Genomic DNA, 19,451 nt, shown 5'->3' with positions numbered 1-19,451 from the left:
CAGGTTATGCTTTTTATATACAGTGGTGTGATTGCCAAGAAAAATTATTTTGTATTCGACAGTGATTAATTACTTTTAGACTGATTAGTTCGGCGCAAGCTAAATATTTTGTCCATGTATGGGACAGTGTGACTGCAGAACCGACTGGGCTTTGAGATTCATTTGAGACTTCGTTTGATTTGAAATGGATACAAAGACACATTCAAAATGTTTCTGATGCTCCAGGTGCACATCTCCAGAAGAAAGAGAAAAAGTTTTCTTTCCCCATTTTGTCCGAAAACTTGTATATGTATATGTATATGTATATGTATATGTGTGTGTATGTATGTATATAATACTTTTACAAATATTGTGAAATTGGACACAGTACCATTGGACCATAGCAGCTCAACTTTGACATAAATATATATTCCAGTAATTATGTAATCAAGATGAAAATGATTATTGCTGGTCTTCAGTGATTATATCATATTACTTTGTAGTTTGGTGCAGTATTTGCACCAAAACATGTTCAGGATTCATAGTGATATCCCCCAAAACCACACTTTGCCAGGGGTGTTTCCAAACTTTATGGAAGGCAGTGTTTAATACATAATACATATTATGATGTGTGTAATAAATACACAGTGCACACATATTATTTAAGCAAAAGGTTTTATTTTGGATGCGATTTATTAATCATTCTCCAGCACTAAATACATATTTTGCCAAATTTAGTTTCACTTGCTTGATTAGGAATGTACTGTTTTGATGAATAGAACATTAGTTGCATTGTTAATGAAAAATGCAAAACACAGTTTTATCTATTTATTTTTAGGATTTTGCTTCTATTTAAGATTTCCTCACGCTCATAGCGCATGCGTTCCAAACGATCTGTCAGAGTTTAATAGTTAGGCTCAATACGTAAGGATTTGTTCAAATCACTGTCTTTCAAATACTGCTGCTTTCTTCAGCAGCACGCGTGTCTGGAACAGCTTGTTGGATGAAGTCGTGTCCTTCTCTTCCCCGTCAGCACCTGTTCACACTGTAATGATGGGATTCAGTGAAGCGCGCGGCCTCAGTGTTGTGTCATTTTCAGGGCAGAACAGTCTCTAACAGTTTACAGCATGTGTACTGTTAAAGAACCTGGCTTCACCATGAGATGAAAAACAAACTAATGCAGGAACTATCACTATGAAGAATCCTACGATACGCGAATCATTACACCCCTATTGTCTCAACTTTCTAAATCGAGTCACAATCGTAAATAATTTCAAAACAGGGACAATCCTGAACTTGCTTTTAAAAACCAAAAAACATGAATAATATATAAAATACTATTTTATTTAAGTTCTTATTCTTATTTTTTGACTATTTAAATGGAAAGAAATAGCAGCTGTAAATGCATTTTATTCTTAAGAATGCTGGGTCTGGATTCACAAAAATGGCTACTTTGAAGCCATTACTTTAACTTAAGTAAAAAGTTGATACTCCAGTTTCTACAGAAGTTCTTTAAACTCTAGTATCTACACTTCTACCCGAGTAATGAACGTGAATGCTTTCGATACCAGTGGTAGAAACAGAAACTGTGACTGGTAGGTATACATGACAATCTCGTGGACTCGGTTGGCAACCAGAAAAAGCTTGTTGTGAACACAAGACTTTATGTAGCGCACTCAAAGTTCTGGCTAGCACCCGGACACAAATAAAACAGCACTTCTTTTTTCAGCTCGCACGCAGGAGTGACAGGCATGTTAATCGATAGGAAACAGCTTTCAAGTTCAGGGAAGCATCAGTGCTGTCGTTCTTACAACGGGCCGAAAGAACACAGGGCTCTCTGGAGTGCCGCTAATTACATCTGTTTCCTGTTTCCTCTGCCAGTGCTTTCACGCCCCGGAGGTTAAATGTCACTGATAATTGGTTTCTTTTACATCACATCAGTAGATGATGCACCCATTTCACGAGAGCGGTTTAGGAGGTCCTGAAGTATACGCAACACGGTGCATGCTTAATATTTAATATTTGTAGAAATTCCAGAGTAATTATGTTATTAGCAACGCCTCAAGGTTCTTTTTATGCTCTGGAACTTCTTCAAATATAAATGTTTGGTCCTGACATACACGGAGTTCATCCATTCAGATGGAAAATGCCTAAATGAGAACGCTCTTCAAAACAAGTCAGTCAGTTGCCAATGCAATGGCTCCCTCCAGTGGAGTTAAACCCTCTTAATTCTGGTGTCATTCCTAGTTATTTTTAGCTGTACATCTTTATTTATATATCATATATAATATTTATATATCATATATCATTGTATCATATATATATATATATATATATATATATATATATATATATATATATATATATATATATATATATATATATGGAAATAAAAACTTGATGGTTTCCTATGCAGTGCCACCTGAGGACACACATTCACTTAGGAATTCTTGCCTTGCCCTTCACATTCTCTGAATGCTTTCATGATATTTTTATAACTTTTCACTATAACCTTTTTTTGGCTACTGTACCAATTTGTTTTTTTACATTTTACAAGTGTTTTTTACAAGTTTTATGATTTATGATTTGGTCAGGGAAAACTTTTTTGTAAATGTTTTATTTGTACTTTTGTTCGAAAAAAGTTAAACAAAATTAACAAATCACAGATTTTTGATTTTATTGCATTGCTTAAGCTAAAGGAGTTTTGGTGCAATTCTTAAAAAAAAAAATGTTTTCCCGAAACATGAGAACTTCTTCAGACATTTAAAAAAACTAATGCCACACAGATCAATTAATGCTATGAAATGAGTTAACACTAACACCAAAATTATGTCATTTAAATTTTTACGTTTTTGGTTTGTTTGGCTTTCTTTGTGGATGTAAGAGCAGTGAATATATCTGCTTTCATGTGAATTAGTTTTCACGCTTTCTTTGATATTTTCAGTATTTAAAGCATGAGGGTCAGCACATATTATCACATATTATCATGTAATATACTGTTCTGATTACATTCAGTTTGAAAGTAATCATTTTTCAGATGTTTGTTCAAAGTGATTTACAATGTGACAGCAACCTGAGGCTATAGACATACACACACAATTAAATATTATACTGCATTTTTCATGCGGTGAACAACAAGTGTAATATTCTAGATACATTTGCATATAAGCTCCTGTTACATCAGTCCGCCCCCTCCACACACACACACACACACACTTGTTACTGTCATGTACAGTCATAATACAAGGAGATCTATTGCATTATCTGCCCTTTTTGTCACCTGTTTCCGGTTTCCCCTCAGGCATCAAATGACACTGTTTACAGCATCAACTCGTGAATCACACAGACCGAGACTAACCAAGAACTAATAAAGTCTTTTCATCGTTTGGTGATTTTTATAAATGAAAAAACGATTGTGATTTTTAAAAACGAAGCCAGCAAAGTAACCAGGAAAAGGTTCTGATTCGTCTGCCATTCCACCGAATCCCAAACAAGAGATCGAAAAAGGAAGCAGATCACAAATTCTTTGGAATCTTTGATGTCCATCTTTCCAAGGAAAGACAAAAACAGCGCAGCCGTGCGCAGACACAGACACAGACACATTCAGCCATTCTTCGGAAACCTTAAACACTGGCATAACTCGTTTTTTTACAAGGTGACATCACAGCTCAGCTGTATTTGAATCTCTCCTCCACACTCCAGTGAACAGAAAAGCAAGTTCTCACCAGATAAAGCGCTACGAAATGGCAACCCGGCCGTCTCAGTTTGAGGAGAACCTTCTGTGCCCTGTTTGCCGTGACGTCTTCAGAGATCCCGTCCTCCTGCTGTGTTCTCATAGCTTTTGCTGGGCCTGTCTGGATCAGTACTGGGAGCTCAGCGGCTCTCAGATATGCCCCGTGTGCCGGACAGACTTCTGCATGGACCGTCCCCCGTGCAACCGAGCTTTGAAGAACCTGTGTGAGATCTTCCTGCAGGAGAGACGCAGGACTGCGTCGGCGGAGACCGAGCTCCTCTGCAGTGCTCATGGAGAGAAGCTTCAGCTCTTCTGCGTGGAGGACCAGCGTCTCGCGTGCGGCGCGTGTGTGAAGGATCACAAGCATGTTAAACACACATTCAGACCTGTGGATGAAGCTGCGGTGGCTCTCAAGGTACAGCTGCTTTTTTTAAAAAAACTTATACGTTTTAGTTTTAGTTTAAGAGATGCTATGAGCATAAAGGAGAAACGATTTTGTACTTCATTTGCAATCATCAAGCTTTTTAAGTACAGTGCAGTTTAACGCAAACCCTGAACATTTTATACATATATTTTTTTCTTTTCAGGAGGTGCTCAAAACAGGAATAAAGCCTTTGCAAGAGAAGCACAAACTATTAAAGTTAGAGAAGTTCATCTGTAATCAACAAGTGAAACACATTAAGGTAAAACCAACAGTCGAGTAACCTTCGTGTCGAATGAGTAACAATCAACTCTTATCTTTGTAATTCTTTGTTATGTGCCACAGAATCAAGCTGAGAAAACAGAGGCTCAGATGAAGAGGGAGTTTGAGCAGCTCCGTCGGTTTTTGCGTGATGAAGAGGCGGCCAGGATGACTGCTCTGAAGGAGGAAGAGGAGCAGAAGAGGAAGCTGTTAGAGGAGCAGATGATGAGGATTAACAGTGAACTCTCATCTCTGGTAGAAAAGATTAGGATCACTGAGGAAGAGATCGAGACAGACAACATCTCATTCCTGCTGGTACGGCCAGTTATTTATCATTTTTGCAAACCAGGATCCAAAATAATTGTTATTGTTATATATTACATGTATACATTTTAGAAATGTAATATATGTAAACATGTATTTATTGATTTTGAATTAAGTAAAATGTTAATGATTTAGTTATGTAATGAAATGCACAATAAAGACAGCATTGTTATTATTCATTCTAATGCTGATTCATTTCTTAACTTTTATGATTTGTTTTTAATTGCAATTTCTCTTTATCATTTGCATGTAAACCCAATTAAAGAAGTACAAAGGCCCACCCGAAAGGTAAGGGGGATTTCTCTGTTTTGAACCCTGTGTGTTTTGGTTGTGAGGTCGAGTACTGACTGAAGATGTTCTTCTAGCACTCAGCGCTCCAGTCCCTGTCCAGAGAAGCTCCCAGAAGTGCTGATCAATGTGGCAAAGCACCTGGGAAACCTGAAGTTCAGCGTGTGGCAGAAAATGAAGGCTGCTGCTCAATACAGTGAGTCTCATGAATATACGGATCCACGAAGAACCGTTAATATACATGAAATCTTTCCATTTAACAAAAGGTTTTTTTTTTTTTAAATATCATACGCACTGAGAAAAAAAATGATATGGTTATTTTATATGGAATCCCATTTCTGCCATAGGATAAAAATTGAAAAAAAAAAATGGTATTAGGACTTTTTTGCATGTAATTCAGAATTTATGTATCTGACCCTTTTTTTCCTCTCAGAATTCTTACAAGTAAAGATAAACTTTTTTTCAGAATTCAGATTTTATATCTCATAATTAAAAAAAAAGTCACCATATTATATTTACATCTTAATTTTTTTTTGGGTTTCAAAATAATAGGTAATTGTGACTTTTAATAATTGTAATTTTGAATATTTAATAATAATATTTTTTTTTCTCCTCAAATTCATATCTCACAATTCAGATTTTGTATCTCGCACATCTGAATTGACATCTTCAATTCTGAAATCAGCAATCCTGAAACCATTTCGTTCCATGGCAGTTACCTTTTTTATTTTACCGTTTTCCCCCACGGTAGAAACACAAAACTGTTCACAAAAAGGGTCTGAGAAACCAACAATGGTTCTTCCATTGCATCACTACAAAACCCCTCTTTCGGGAAAAGATTAATACTGACTGCATATAGTAACCCAAATGCATTTAGGTGAAAAGTGTATGCCATGACATCCTCTTCTATCTGTAGTTCCTGTCGTCCTCGACCCCAACACCGCTCACCCATGCCTGCATCTCTCAGACAATCTGAGCGATGTGAGTTTTGGTCAGTGGAGTCCACAGGCCCTGGGTTCCTCAGACAGACGCGAGGGCTATACGAGCGTCCTGGGCTCTGAGGGCTTCAGCTCCGGGACTCACTACTGGGACGTGGAGGTCGGTGACAACACCACCTGGGCCTTAGGAGTGATTTCAGAGTCTGCCATCCGGACTGGAGACGGTCTGCCCAGTTCCGGTCTGTGGCGCCTCGGCTTTCTCAATGGCACATACGGGCAAGGTCTTTCAGGGGAGTTTCTCACGCCGCTCACTCTGAAGCAGAAGATCCAGCGCGTCAGGGTCCAGCTGGACTGGGACGGAGGACGAGTGTCCTTCTTCAGTCCTCTCACCGACACGCACCTCCACACATTCACACACACCTTCAGCGAGAGAGTGTTTCCGTACTTCTGTAACGTGTGTCCGTCTCAAGCTCTGAGGATCTTACCGGCGGAGATGGCTCCAGGAAGGACTGGAGGTGCAGAGACTTTCTGCCTTAACAGGAAAAATAGAGAAAACGAATAAGAGAAAATTAACGAAAAATTTGAATGAAAGACTTTGTTGCATTGCATTACTGTGAAAAGACATCACTGTGAACACTGCTGTGACGGGCAGCACTTGAGTGGGTTATATATTCAAAAGACATTACTGTGAAATCTGCTGGGATGAGTAAACACAGTACACACACAAACACACACGCACAAAAAAAGTAAAATTTATAGCCTTGTTTAAAAAGAAAAAAAGTAGAAATGAGTAAAACTAAATTGCTTATAAGTTTTACTTGACTTACATTCTTGATTTAAGTATTTTAGCTGTTTTTTTCTGAAAGGTTTTTTTTTATTATCATTCTTTACTTAAGAATTTCTAGATATTTTGACTGGAAACAAGACAAAGCATTTTTTTGCAGTGCATAAACACACACACACACACACACACACACACACACACACATACATACACATACACACACACACACACACACACACACACACACACACACACACACACATACATACACACACACACACACACACACACATACATACATACACACACACACACACACACACACACACACACACACACACACACACACACACACACACACACACACACACACACACACACACACACACATACATACATACACACACACACACACACACACACACACACACACACACACACACACACACACACACACACACACACACACACACACACACACACACACACACACACACACACACACACACACACACACACACACACACACACACACACACACACACATACAATCATAAGGCAGCACTCAGGAATTGATATGTAATGTAGGATTTTCACGTTTGGCTTTTAAATATTATTATTTTAGACATTTATACTGTAATGTTTTTTATTTGTATTGTTTATACTGGTGTGTGTTGGGGGTTGGAGGGGGTTGGTTAGCGTGACAAACAATCCTGCTGTGAATTGCGACATATGATCTATGCCTGTAATTATGAAGACCCTTTCCACAAAAAAACACATTGCATTCATAGCTCTGTGTCAAAGAGCACTCGTTTAGCTCTTTCTTCTTAATTCTGCATTTATAAATATAAGTTGAATGTCGTGAAATAAGCAATCTTGGATGTCCAGTGCAGTTATGGAATTATGAAGCCTTGCCACCAGGATATTGTTTAGAGACACAAAATCATGATGATTTATTTGCTGTGCTGCATCTTACTAGTGAGATTTGTTAGCTGTGAGATAAGGAAACTATAACAACATTATGGAAAAAAAATAAAAAACAAAATTTGACAAATAAACAATATATTGGTATATAATTATTGTTAAAATATCTAATTAATGCATGTTTAATTTTTATATTTATCAGCTGAATGTTTAGTCCGTTTACGTCGTTTACGTTTGAGACATATTTGAAAAAAAAAAAACTGTTTTGCGTAATTAATTTAGCAGTTAAGCAAGTTTAAAGCAATAATATTATTGTTTCAAATTAAATGCTAAATTATTCAAAGTACATTCATAATTAAAGTCTGTCATATGAAATAGGAAAAGTATATCTAAACATTATATATAAAAGTTTTGTTCAGAAGCCAAAATTTGTTGCAAATGCTTATATTTGATAATAAAAAAGTCGGAGGAAAAGAACAAAAATATGAAGTTTTGATAGCTTGAAATAAACAAGATTTAATAGCAGTGTAAAAGACTACTAAGATCAGTCATTGCACTTTATTTGCAGTAATATGTGTCTCAGTAAGTTAAGCTCTGCAGTGTGTTTTACTGACCTGAAAATTGACAAATTTAGAATGACACTAAAAGGCTTTTTACCGCAACAAAAAATAGTATAGACTACAAATCATTTGACAGAAAGAATGTAGAGGATTGTGTGCTGAGGACTTTTTTTTCATGTTGATCATTTTAAAGATGCTTTAGAAATGACAGAGTAGGTACAAAAGCTGTCACCGGGGCGGTACCTTTTCAAAAGGTACGCGTTTGATTCATTTTGGTACCTTAAAGGTACGTATTATCATGTAAAGTGTATATTTGAATCTAATATATACAAAAGTGTACCTTTTGAAAAGGTGACAGTGACAGCTTTTGAAAGGTTAATAATGCTATTGGCACATATTAAGTATTCTAATAGCAAAAGATGGGAGATAGACAGAAATAGATATATGCTGCGAGTAAGAAAATGCACAAATGTTACAATAATCCCATCGGTGTCAGATTTGCATGCGCTGGATTCTTCTTTTTATTATAAATGCCCTGGGGTTTTCTGATTCGTGTGATCTTAACTGCGAAGTCTGCTTTGTGGTTTCAGCTATACATATTCAAACATGCATAATAGTCAAGGTCACCGAGCATTCATTCGCTGGCTCTTCTTTGGTATTCAGCTTCTTTATATTATGGCGCACGGCACTCAACGGTGTCTACAATGACAGTAATTAGAGCATGACTCCTGACATGTCGTCTCAGCACCTGCGAAGGTCTCTAATCGATTTCCTCTGACGGGACGGACATAAATGCCAGAGAGGCATTCCTCTGAACCACCGCTCACAGAAATATTCAAAGCGAGAGTACTGACAATGTGAGGCGTTCGAAATATAGCTGTAAATGTTTAAGCACTATGCAAAACGGGACCCACAGAACGGGTATTTCTGGGATTTCCAATAGAACGGCAATACTTTAAAATTCATTTTTACCAATCCTGTAACATTCCCAGACGGCCGCTTGTATTTTTGAACCGATTTGAATAGTTTGATTACACAAGTAGGTGTGTAAACTAATTCTTTTGGCTCGAAAATAAATATTTCGCATAAAACAGAGCTGAACACGAATACGCCGTTTTCAAAATGCTGTTAGGTACAAATGTATCATCTGCTGATTAGAACAAAAATTATTTTTACTGTAGCGCGCAAAACAGTATATTTTCGGTGTACAGGTTTGGAGGTTTTCAAATAGGAATTATTGATTTTGCTTTACAAATTATATAGCAATATATAAGCTTTAATTCACCCATGCACAAATTTCAATCAGGCTACGCTGCGACTTCTCAGTCTCTGGCTCGTTCATCACGACAGACACGTGGTCTTAGTTCATTGAGTAACATACATTAAAATTAGTTTAGTTATCTGCACAGCAAAATACATTTTGTATTTACCTCATGTCTACATTTTGTAAATGCTGGTGTTTGGAGCAGAGACTGGAGGTTTGCAAAAGGGTGGGAAAAGGCAGTCTTTTCAGACAAGTTATAGACTGTTACAAATTCCTATGTACACATATCTAGGCTAATAAGCCTATTTTCCTATTGATAATCTTAATAATAATAAAAATAATAATACACTATCAGTGTGACAAGAGAAGGCAATGTAGTAAATTGTTTTCTGCAAGTTTGTTATATATATATATATATATATATATATATATATATATATATATATATATATAGTAACAGTCTCAGTTCTGGTGGTGTAACATTTCTTGGAAATGTTGTGTTTTTCTTGAAACACATTACGGCGCCCTTCACGGAAATATATGTCTCTGCCTCCCTCTAGTGATCTCACCTGACAACTTCATTAACTAGAAACTGCTTCTTTTATTCAAGACCCAAACTGAGCCAAAATGCTTTGTTTTAAAATGTATTCTAAAATGTTCTCTATTTTCCAGTAATGTGTTAATAGGACTACAGTTAAATGCAAAGTAAATTTTACTGGTATGTAATGGATTCTATTGGAAAAGTTGCCAAAACACACTACAAACAGGACTTTTGTAATATTTTACTGGTAAAGGTTAATGGTTCAGAATGGTATTTTAATGGAAACCATTAGAATTTCTGTAATGGTTTCTATTGGGCTTCTATTGTTTTTGTTGTTGTTGTCTTTAGCAGGGCTAGTAACAAACCATGTAATGCAATAATCATAACTGAGAGATGAAAAGTCCTCAAAAGCCTGATCTTATTTCATATTCGGATTGGACTATATTTATATACACACACAGTACTGTATGAAAGATTTGGCAGGTGTTAAAAAATGCTGTAAACAAAGAATGCTTTAAAAAATGAAAGTGTTAAACATTTATTTTCATGAATGAACAAATGCAGTGAATGAACAAAAGAGAAATCTTAATCAAATCAATATTTGGTGTGACCTTCAAAACAACAATATTTCTAGGTACACTTGCACAGAATTTTTGAAGGAACTCAAATATCTTGGAGAACCACAGATCTTCTGTAGACTTTCTCACATCCTTCTGTCTCTTCGTATAATCTGTGGGGGCCATGCCATCACTTCCAGTACTTCTCGTTCTTCTAAACACTGAAGATAGGTCTGGTCTTAATGACTTTGGCTGTATGTTTTTGACTCATCAGTCCAGAGCACCTGCTGCCATTTTCTGCACCCCAGTTCCTATGTTTTTGTGTATACTTGAGTAGCTTGGCCTTGTTCCTACGTCAGAGGAACTTATTACTCTTCAAGGTCTTCTGATTTTAAAGCGTAATAAGCTTGATGTGTCTTTCATCTGCTGCACTAAGTTTCTTTGGCCAACCACTGCTTCTACGATCCTCAGCGTTACCCGTTTCTTTGTGCTTCTTCAAAAGAGCTTGAACAGCACATCTTGAAACCCCAGTCTGCTTTGAAATCTTTGTCTGGGAGAGACTTGTTTATGCAGTATAACTACCTCGTGTCTTGTTGCTGTGCTCAATCTTGCCATGACATGAAACTGTCTTTCAAAACCTCACCTGGAGCAGAGTTTGTCTGTTCCTCACCCAGTTTTAAGCCTCCTCCTACGCAAACTGTCTCTGTTCCAGTTCATGACTGGGTTTCAACCTACAAGTGACATTGATTATTAGCACCTGTTTAGTATAATTGGTTGATCATACACCTGACTATAATCCTACAAAATCCCTGACTTTGTGCAAGTTTACCTATAAGAATTGATGCTGTTTCGATATATTGATGCTGTTTCGAAATATTGATTTTATTTAGATTTTTCTTTTGTTCGCTCACTTAGCATTTTGTAAATTGACAAAATTAAATAAATAAATTATATTTCTGAAAGCATTCTTTGTTTACGCCATTTTTCACATCTGCCTAAAACTTTTATTTACATACATATACATATACATATATATACACAATTTACTACATAACTTCTAGCATATCTAGAAAAGTGTAATATACTGTGCAAAATTGTGTATGTATATATATATATATATATATATATATATATATATATATATATATATATATATATATATATATATATATATAAATAAAAAAAGTTTTAGGCAGATGTGAAAAATGGCTTAAACAAAGAATGCTTTCAGAAATATAATTTATTTATTTTATATATATATATATATGTAAATCTTTTGCATCAAATAAGATTCCAACCCAAGACAATTTCCACCTTGCCTTTGAATCTTCATAGGAGAGACTGTTGCTTCTTTTCATTTGTTTCAGTTTCAACTTTGTACAATTTCATTGTGTTGTGCTCATAATGTTCAGTCATAATGTCAGTTTTAGTAAAAAAAAAACACATTTGCTTATGATGCAATGATCCATTATTTTATTAGCATATGCAGGATTTGATCACAATGTATTACATGACTGTCCTTCCCATTTAAAGCGGTTATGGTGACGTACTGTAAGTCACTTCGAATTAAAAGCATCTGCTAAATCATAAATGTTTACTTTAAGCAATAAACAAATCCAATAAGAAAAAGAAAGCCATCATTACTTAGATTTAGGTAGGACATTTTTGTCATAGTAACCATCATTGGTTATATTTCCGGCAGGTTTGTATTGACCAACAACAAAAACCTTGTTTCCATCAGTAGCCAGGCCTACTCCGAGCTCGGTGGATGATTTCCACACAACCTGGGTGAAATGCCCTGCAAGTATAGAAAATATAAATAATTATAAGCTATATTTGACTAGACAGAATTAGAGTAAGCCAATAAGAAAAGTCAATGTCTGAACAATGTATTGCATCTTTGTAATGTTATTTATTCAAATTAAAATGATTATTACCTGTATTTTGCTGATGTCCTGGTGAGCTAAATTTATAGTCCTTGATCTCACTGTACCAGCTGTCCACAGCCTCGTTCCCTAAACCATACATAACAATAAAAATCTTATTACAGAAGCTTTATATACCATTCATGATATGATAATTAGTCAAATAAACAGCTGAATAATTTGAAGAGTTCATTTGCAAAAACACACAGCTTATTATTATGTTATCATTTTTTTTTAATTAGCTGTATTTTTTTATATATATTTTTTTAATAACTGCAGTTTGATTGGGATTAACTGGAATGCACGATAAAAGTTATCTGTTTTTGCAAACGAGCTCTTCGTCTGTTCTTCAATTTTCAGAATATCGTTCTGAAAATAAGAAGCACATATAGCGCATTGAAACTCGCAGAGTCTATACCTTCTCACTCTGCATCAATTTTTAAAATGTTTTACATAACTACCAAGCTGCAGATTTTACCTTTGGGAGTCTTTTTGGCGGAACTGAAGGAATAAAACACATTCTCCCCATTTTCCGTGTCACTGTGGCCCAGTGACTTTATGCTCAGCAGGTGATCTGCCCAGGTCTGAGCAGCGCTGCACAGCTCGGCGCTGTACGTCAGCTCCGGGGCTTGATGCTGCTTCCTGTACTGGTTATGGGCCTCCAGGAACTCCTTTTTAAAGTTAGCGTCTGTGGAGAATCGTACGAACAGCAGACTTTTATTCATAGACTAAATCTTACAGGAGATCAAATGAAGTCACACCACAGTGCTGTATGCAATACAGATTGTATCAGCAGCTTCACAGTAACAGTAAAGCATTGCGGAAGTTCTTCAATTACGGACGAATCACACGACGGAAAGCTGTAATAATGTTCACATTTTTTATTCCCTTTAGTTTATGTGCAAAGTTGCAGGTTCACTATTCATCATTCATTCATTCAACTTTAAAGCAGCTCTGCAGAAGCGAATAGTATCATTATTCGACCGATTCGGGTTAGCTAAATAATAGTGCAAGCTAAATTATAGACCAACCAATAAACAGCTCTGATGAAAGGCAGGTATGCTGTTCGGCTCAGCACTATTGCAGCTGTTTCAGAATAAAGGAACATAAATCATATTAAATTCAGTTATAAGGCAGCTTAATTGTCCAGCTCGGTTTAGTCCTGTTGTCATCCAATACTGTCAGTGTAGTCAAATATGAGAGCGTTACTGAATATTAAGGGTCTTTTAAAACCAAAGATGACTGAATAAAGATCTACGCGGAGTATAATTTATCAATTTATTATTGAAAAATTCAATATTAAAATTTCTGTTTGAAACTAATACGTATTTAACATAAGCATGTGACTCACCTGCCATTGCTTCCAAAGTACGCTGTAAGTAACAAAGAAAATTGCTATTATTGACAATCACATCATAGCAAACATTTTCATTTTATAACATGTGTGCGGCTCTTCGTCGCTCCATGTTACCTTCTCTTAGAGCTGTGAGGACGTGGTCTTCAGAAGGTGCTTTGCGCTCCGCACACAGAAGATGTGCAATATATATACCATGGGCTTTATCTCCGCCTTCACCTCCAGAGACATTCCTCATCTCCATCTCTTTCATTTAATGTAAGGGGGAAACTGGTCCGGCTTGTTGAGGAGTGAAAGTAAAGTTTGATTACCTGGAAGCCTTTGTAGTAGTTTAATCAGTATCAAACTAGACATTCATGTAATTTTACTTTTAGATTTAGAGTTACATTCATGCATTTGTCCAGAGCAACTTACGCACTTTTAATCTAAACGTTATATATGATCCTATGCCTTTATCAGAAATAGCTTCATGCTCTACTGATAGCATTAATAACTGCATTAATAATTGTTTTATCAATTAACGCCCATATGTAGATGCATTAATAATCATTTTATCAGTTATCCAGTGTTTGGTTTTGGTGTACTTCATTTTAGTGAAATTTATAAGAAGGTAAGGGGGTGATAATAGTCCTACAGCCATAATCATTTAAATATAATTTCATTTGATTGCGAGATTAAATATCACAGAAAGATATACCGGTTCATGCAGCTTACTCACATAGAAACAAATCATTTCCACATTGGGTGTTTTAGTATTTGGGTTTTAAGATCACATTCGTCTGCAGTTAATTGCTTGTTAGAAAAGTAGCGGGTGGATAAAAGGCATTCCGGTCGCGCGAGTGGCTTTACAAGTCGCTCCTAGTAAAACAGGCAAGTGCTCAAAAGACACGAGAAACTCATTAGGTGGCAGATATCATTTCTGTTTGGGAGGCGTGAGGAAAGAACTTTTAACTTCTTACATAGAGTTTCAACTTGACAGAATAAAAAAAAAAAAAAAGTAAATATGTAATAAGGAACAGAAACAAAGATATCAAATATTTCCACATGGTCTTTGAAACATGATTAACTTCCTTCCGAGGAACACTGAATAAGAAGTACACGGACTGGTTTGCGGGGATATGGGTGAGGTATTTCTGATCATTATAAGATCGTGAGCTGCATGAGTTTCAGGTAGACGCGTACAGATATCAACACTGTCTGTGAAGAAAAGATAAAAACAAAAAAGTAGTTATTTATGTAGTTTGGATGAGCAAACGAGCTAGACCAGAAACATGCAGATACATGAAAAACGAACCAAACCAAAAAACATTATTATCGCTGTTGAGGAGATAGCAAGTGTTTCTGCTTTAAGTCCCTGCGTGATCCATTTCACAGTGGATGATCTGCAGCGGATGGGTGCCGTCGGAATGAGAATCTAAACAGCTGGTAAAAACATTACACTCCAATCCATCCACTTTAAAATACGAATAAATAATCTATAAAGCTTCCTCCAGCGAAAATGTTCATCCTCTGTTGTCCTCTCCCAATAAAATCCGCTCACATATTTGTAAGAACGGTTTTTGCTTGTAAACACACGCTTGATCCGTGCATGTTTTACTTCAGATGAGATAAGATGACTTTTTCCAGGGATAATATAGATAGAAGATATTTTAGCTCAACAAGACAAATCTTGAAAATGTTATTTGTTTCTTACAAACATGCAACCTGTAGCTTGCCAAGATGTCAATTCTAGTGCTACAGTAAGCGTGGATTACTTGTGGATTATTTCTATGCTGTTCACGTGTTTCTCGTTCTAACGGCACCCATTCAGAGAATCCATTGGTGATAAAATGAAGTATTTCTTCAAATCTGTTCCCACAAAGAAACAAACTCCATCTAAATATTGAAAGGCCTAAGGCTGAGTGCATTTTTATTTTTGGCTGGACAGTTCGTTTAATAATTAGAGAATGGAAACATTTAGAGAAAACGGTGTTCGTTCTTACTAACATGCAATAAAAGAAACCCCAACGCATTCAGATATTCCAGACTAAATACTCAGTAACATGTCTTGGTATGCATGCCCTGGAAAAAAGTGTTGTTTTGCAACAAACCTCTGATTACAGAGCAGGTGTTCAAGGAAATGTTTGTTATTTGAGAACTGTCAAATAACATGGTACCTTTCTCTCTGCAGTTGGTGGAACGGAAGCCCCACACAGTCAAAAACAACTAAAACCACTTTACTGATGCAATGTGCAACACGCAGCATTCTTGTAAATGGTTCTCCTTTGCTGTTTTCTTTGAGGACAACTATTTACCAAGTTATTTACCATTTTACAACAGCGTGCCATTCCTTTGGGGTCAGAGTGCATTACATTACTGCCTGATCAAAAAGGGCTCTCTGTAGCATGCTTTTTTGTCATAATGACCTCTTTCTGCATTTAGTGTTTCAACAGATGTGAGTACATACTATTGTGAAAACCGTACGAGCAAATGTTTGCAGTAAAGCGATAGTTTAAACCAAAATGTAAAAAATTGGCTAAAACGGTACTCATCCTTGGGCTATCCAAGATATAGAGGTCTGTTCTTCATCAGAACAGATTTGGAGAAATTTAGCATTACGTCATTTACCTACGGATCTTCTGCAGTGAATGGGTGCCGTGAGAATAAGAGTCCAAGAACTGATTAATACACAATAATCCGCAAGTCTGACACCATGTTCATTACGTTAAGTCGAGACACTACAGGTGAATAAGGTAAAAAATTTGTTAGTTATCAGCTTACTTACCTAGGAGATTTATTACATTGATAATTCCAAACATTTTTTTGTATTACACATTTTTGTTAATATTAAGTTTAACTATGCAAAGTAGTCATTATTTAATGAAATAAGCACTAATTTCCAGAATAAAAATCTTAACATATTTGAGACAATATTTTTACAGAGGGAATTTCAGGTGTCTCGTTTTGCCGCTCTATTGTTCAGAAAAAATATATATAAAAATATATATATATATATATATATATATAAAATGGGAAAAAAGTTTGATGTGTGTAAGTACTACTGAAGTGGAGAAATATGAGAAAACAGCCTTTAAAATATGTATTGAAAATGAAATCTATTGATACAAATAAAAAATTGGAAAAGTAATTTTTTAACCAATTTTAAGTAGGCTACTACTGTATTAAATTTTAAAAAATATTTAGATTTTCTGTTTTCGTTTTTTTTTTAAATAGTTCTCACAACAGTCATGAAGCATATGCTGATATTTTCATGTTAAGTGTGCAACACTTTCTGATCTGAGATATTTTTTGGATATCTGTCTGACCTGGCACCAGAAGTGACAGTATTGTTTAGCTTATGCCCACTGACGAACAGGAATGTATTCCTATGAACTTGGATAAGCATGAGAAGAAACAATAGTTCCTGCAGGTGTACTGTATTTCCAGTTGCATGCAAGTGAAGATCAGCTATAATGTTGTAATGGACTGGTGTATGTTGTTGTTGTTGTTGTTGCACATAGCCCATGGGTTTTCTTGTTTGTTGTATTGCTGGTATGCATGATCTGTATCTTCAGATTTTCATCTTGTTTCAGTAACAAGAGATACATATAGAAAAAACCCAAACAAACAAAAAACTAGATATTCTAAAGAAAAGATCAAGTAGATTCTTCTCTGGTAGTTGGCACTGGGACAGCTGGTAGTTTCACTGATTTAGAAACTCTTTGAAATAGAAGCAGGCTGTTTGTATTGATCATATGAAGAATAACCACCGAGGGGCAGCACATAACCATCAACTATACCACAACTGTTCTAGAGAGGTTACCAATTAGGTTTAAAAGGATGTTGACGCTATAATGCTTCTAGATATTTTATACTGTTTAAAGCATAGCGATGAAGCAATAAGTCATTATAATTCTATATTTATCAATTTCATATTTTGTGTTGAGCATTGATGAAGCATTATGGAAAGTATAATATTACTATACTAAAACATTTTTGTAGCTTAAAATAAAAAAACTGAAAATTAAAAAGTAAAAAAAATTAAATTATAAATTAAAATGGTCAAAACTAGAATAGAAAATCTGAAAATAAAAACTTTTTTTTTCTGTTTACAGTAGCCTACTTATTATTGGTTTAAACAGCATGCCCCTTAATTTATCCAGAACTTTGGTTTATTTTGGCCATGCCCTGTTGTCCAGGGTGGTCTGAATGCCTGATCACTAATTACACATCACAGAGAAACCAAGAGCCAATCAGAGGCGGTCCCAGCATGAAAAACTCTCCCCAGCTGTCCTTACAAAGGCCTTGAGATGATGACTGTTCTCACCGCTGAGCTGCTCGGGACAATCAGGTCCAAAACCAGCTTTTCCAGCTCAAAAACATAAGTTGCCATGTTTTTTTATTTTTATATATTTTTAAACTTCTTTTTCCAAACTATTCATTCAAACTATCGTCATTTTAATCTGATTTTGCAGTCAAACCTAAAAAAATAAAATATAAACAAAAATAACTTGATTAATACACAGACATATACAAAGAATACTGATATAAAAAAAAATAATAATAAAAAAACTTTCTATATACACTACTTGTGGTTTAAAGTTTGCTAAATTTGTTACCTTACATTTTCTCTCAGGCTGGTCATGAATTTCTAAACCGAAAGACTGAACTGAAATGTAATATTTCAGTCTGTTAAAACCCAGAAGATATATTTCTAATTACGTTGCTTGAATGATTTCTTTAGGTGTGATGAATGAGAAAATTAATGCACATCTTGAAGCTTGTGGGGAGAAAATTCAGACTTTTGTTGTAGCTGAAAGAGAGCTGAGAGCTAAAGTTTAAATAAATGAATTCAGGTGCTGGTTTAATCTGAGCTAATAATACCACTGAGCAGCTCGGTTTGAAGAATCACGTTAGCGGTTTAATGCTAGCTGTAGCCTGAGGGAGGAGCTACCGCCACACACCAACCCGAGGAGAACCAGACAGAGAAAATAATTGGAAAAGCGATTTGACACTGATCCTCTGCTATGAAAGGCCATTACAATACTGCTTACCTCAGCAAACAGAGACAACGCACGCTTTTAAATTCACTGTCTGCCTGAAATTCAATCTTGTATATGCTGTGCTTCGGGTGATGTGTGTATGAAGAGAGCGCGCTAAAAGGCCAAACCGTTACTAGTTCAGGATATTTGTAATTTCCTTTGACATCCTCTCTGTCTTGAGCTGATTAAACCTCCCTAGTGTGGTGTGCGAAGATATGAAACCAACGAACCGTGAGTCTGAAACCGCTGAGTGAGGATTTAAAAAAAAAAAGTATATAGAAGTTGCACGAACGCTTACAGTAATGTTGTAGAATAACCGTAAATATGTAAATCACCAGTTTTTGTCGCTAAAAAGCTCGTTCAGTTTTCTCCGAGCGATAGTCCCAACGTCTTCTCGACTGTTCATGCACATGTGAAAAACAAATGGGAAAATGCATTTGCTATGGCATTTTTTTATTTTGTTTTAACGAGGCTTTGAACTCTTTTGTCGAAAATTAAGCATGGTTTTACAATCATAAAAGTGAAGTAGCCTAACCTTTTTTTCGCTGATTGATTAAAAAGTGTTTAAATCATGGAT

At 35.9% G+C, this 19,451-nt stretch overlaps 2 protein-coding genes across 2 annotated transcripts; one reads left to right on the top strand and one right to left on the bottom strand.

Moving 5' to 3' along the window:
- Positions 1 to 2,634: 2,634 nt before the first annotated feature.
- trim35-27 (tripartite motif containing 35-27) lies at positions 2,635 to 6,714 on the top strand. The gene is made up of 6 exons (XM_043257733.1): positions 2,635 to 4,127; positions 4,300 to 4,395; positions 4,479 to 4,709; positions 4,984 to 5,006; positions 5,084 to 5,202; positions 5,923 to 6,714. The coding sequence occupies exons 1-6, from the start codon at positions 3,723 to 3,725 to the stop codon at positions 6,504 to 6,506; spliced, it is 1,458 nt and encodes a 485-aa protein (XP_043113668.1). The 5' UTR covers positions 2,635 to 3,722; the 3' UTR covers positions 6,507 to 6,714.
- Positions 6,715 to 12,024: 5,310 nt separating this feature from the next.
- Positions 12,025 to 14,066, bottom strand: im:7150988 (Golgi-associated plant pathogenesis-related protein 1). Its single transcript, XM_043257615.1, has 5 exons — positions 13,971 to 14,066; positions 13,851 to 13,872; positions 12,978 to 13,187; positions 12,512 to 12,589; positions 12,025 to 12,372 (listed from the first exon to the last, which is right to left on the bottom strand). Exons 2-5 carry the CDS (start codon positions 13,855 to 13,857, stop codon positions 12,215 to 12,217), a joined length of 453 nt encoding a protein of 150 aa, XP_043113550.1. The 5' UTR covers positions 13,858 to 13,872; positions 13,971 to 14,066; the 3' UTR covers positions 12,025 to 12,214.
- Positions 14,067 to 19,451: the final 5,385 nt, after the last annotated feature.

The sequence above is a fragment of the Puntigrus tetrazona genome, chromosome 14, assembly GCF_018831695.1.
Source record: "Puntigrus tetrazona isolate hp1 chromosome 14, ASM1883169v1, whole genome shotgun sequence".
NCBI classification, from domain to species: domain Eukaryota; kingdom Metazoa; phylum Chordata; class Actinopteri; order Cypriniformes; family Cyprinidae; genus Puntigrus; species Puntigrus tetrazona.
Note: the sequence above shows the minus strand (reverse complement) of the source record. Positions and strands in the feature narration are given on the sequence as shown.

What these genes read in the sequence shown, in the direction of transcription:
- im:7150988 (XM_043257615.1), bottom strand. An exon ending in CGCCAAAAAGACTCCCAAAG is followed by an intron (nt 12,590 to 12,977) that starts GTAAAATCTGCA and finishes TGTATGGTTTAG; the next exon opens with GGAACGAGGCTGTGGACAGC. An exon ending in AGGACATCAGCAAAATACAG is followed by an intron (nt 12,373 to 12,511) that starts GTAATAATCATT and finishes CTATACTTGCAG; the next exon opens with GGCATTTCACCCAGGTTGTG.
- trim35-27 (XM_043257733.1), top strand. Translation starts at nt 3,723, where the DNA reads ATGGCAACCCGGCCGTCTCAGTTTGAGGAGAACCTTCTGTGCCCTGTT. An exon ending in AACAAGTGAAACACATTAAG is followed by an intron (nt 4,396 to 4,478) that starts GTAAAACCAACA and finishes TATGTGCCACAG; the next exon opens with AATCAAGCTGAGAAAACAGA. An exon ending in GAAGGCTGCTGCTCAATACA is followed by an intron (nt 5,203 to 5,922) that starts GTGAGTCTCATG and finishes TTCTATCTGTAG; the next exon opens with TTCCTGTCGTCCTCGACCCC.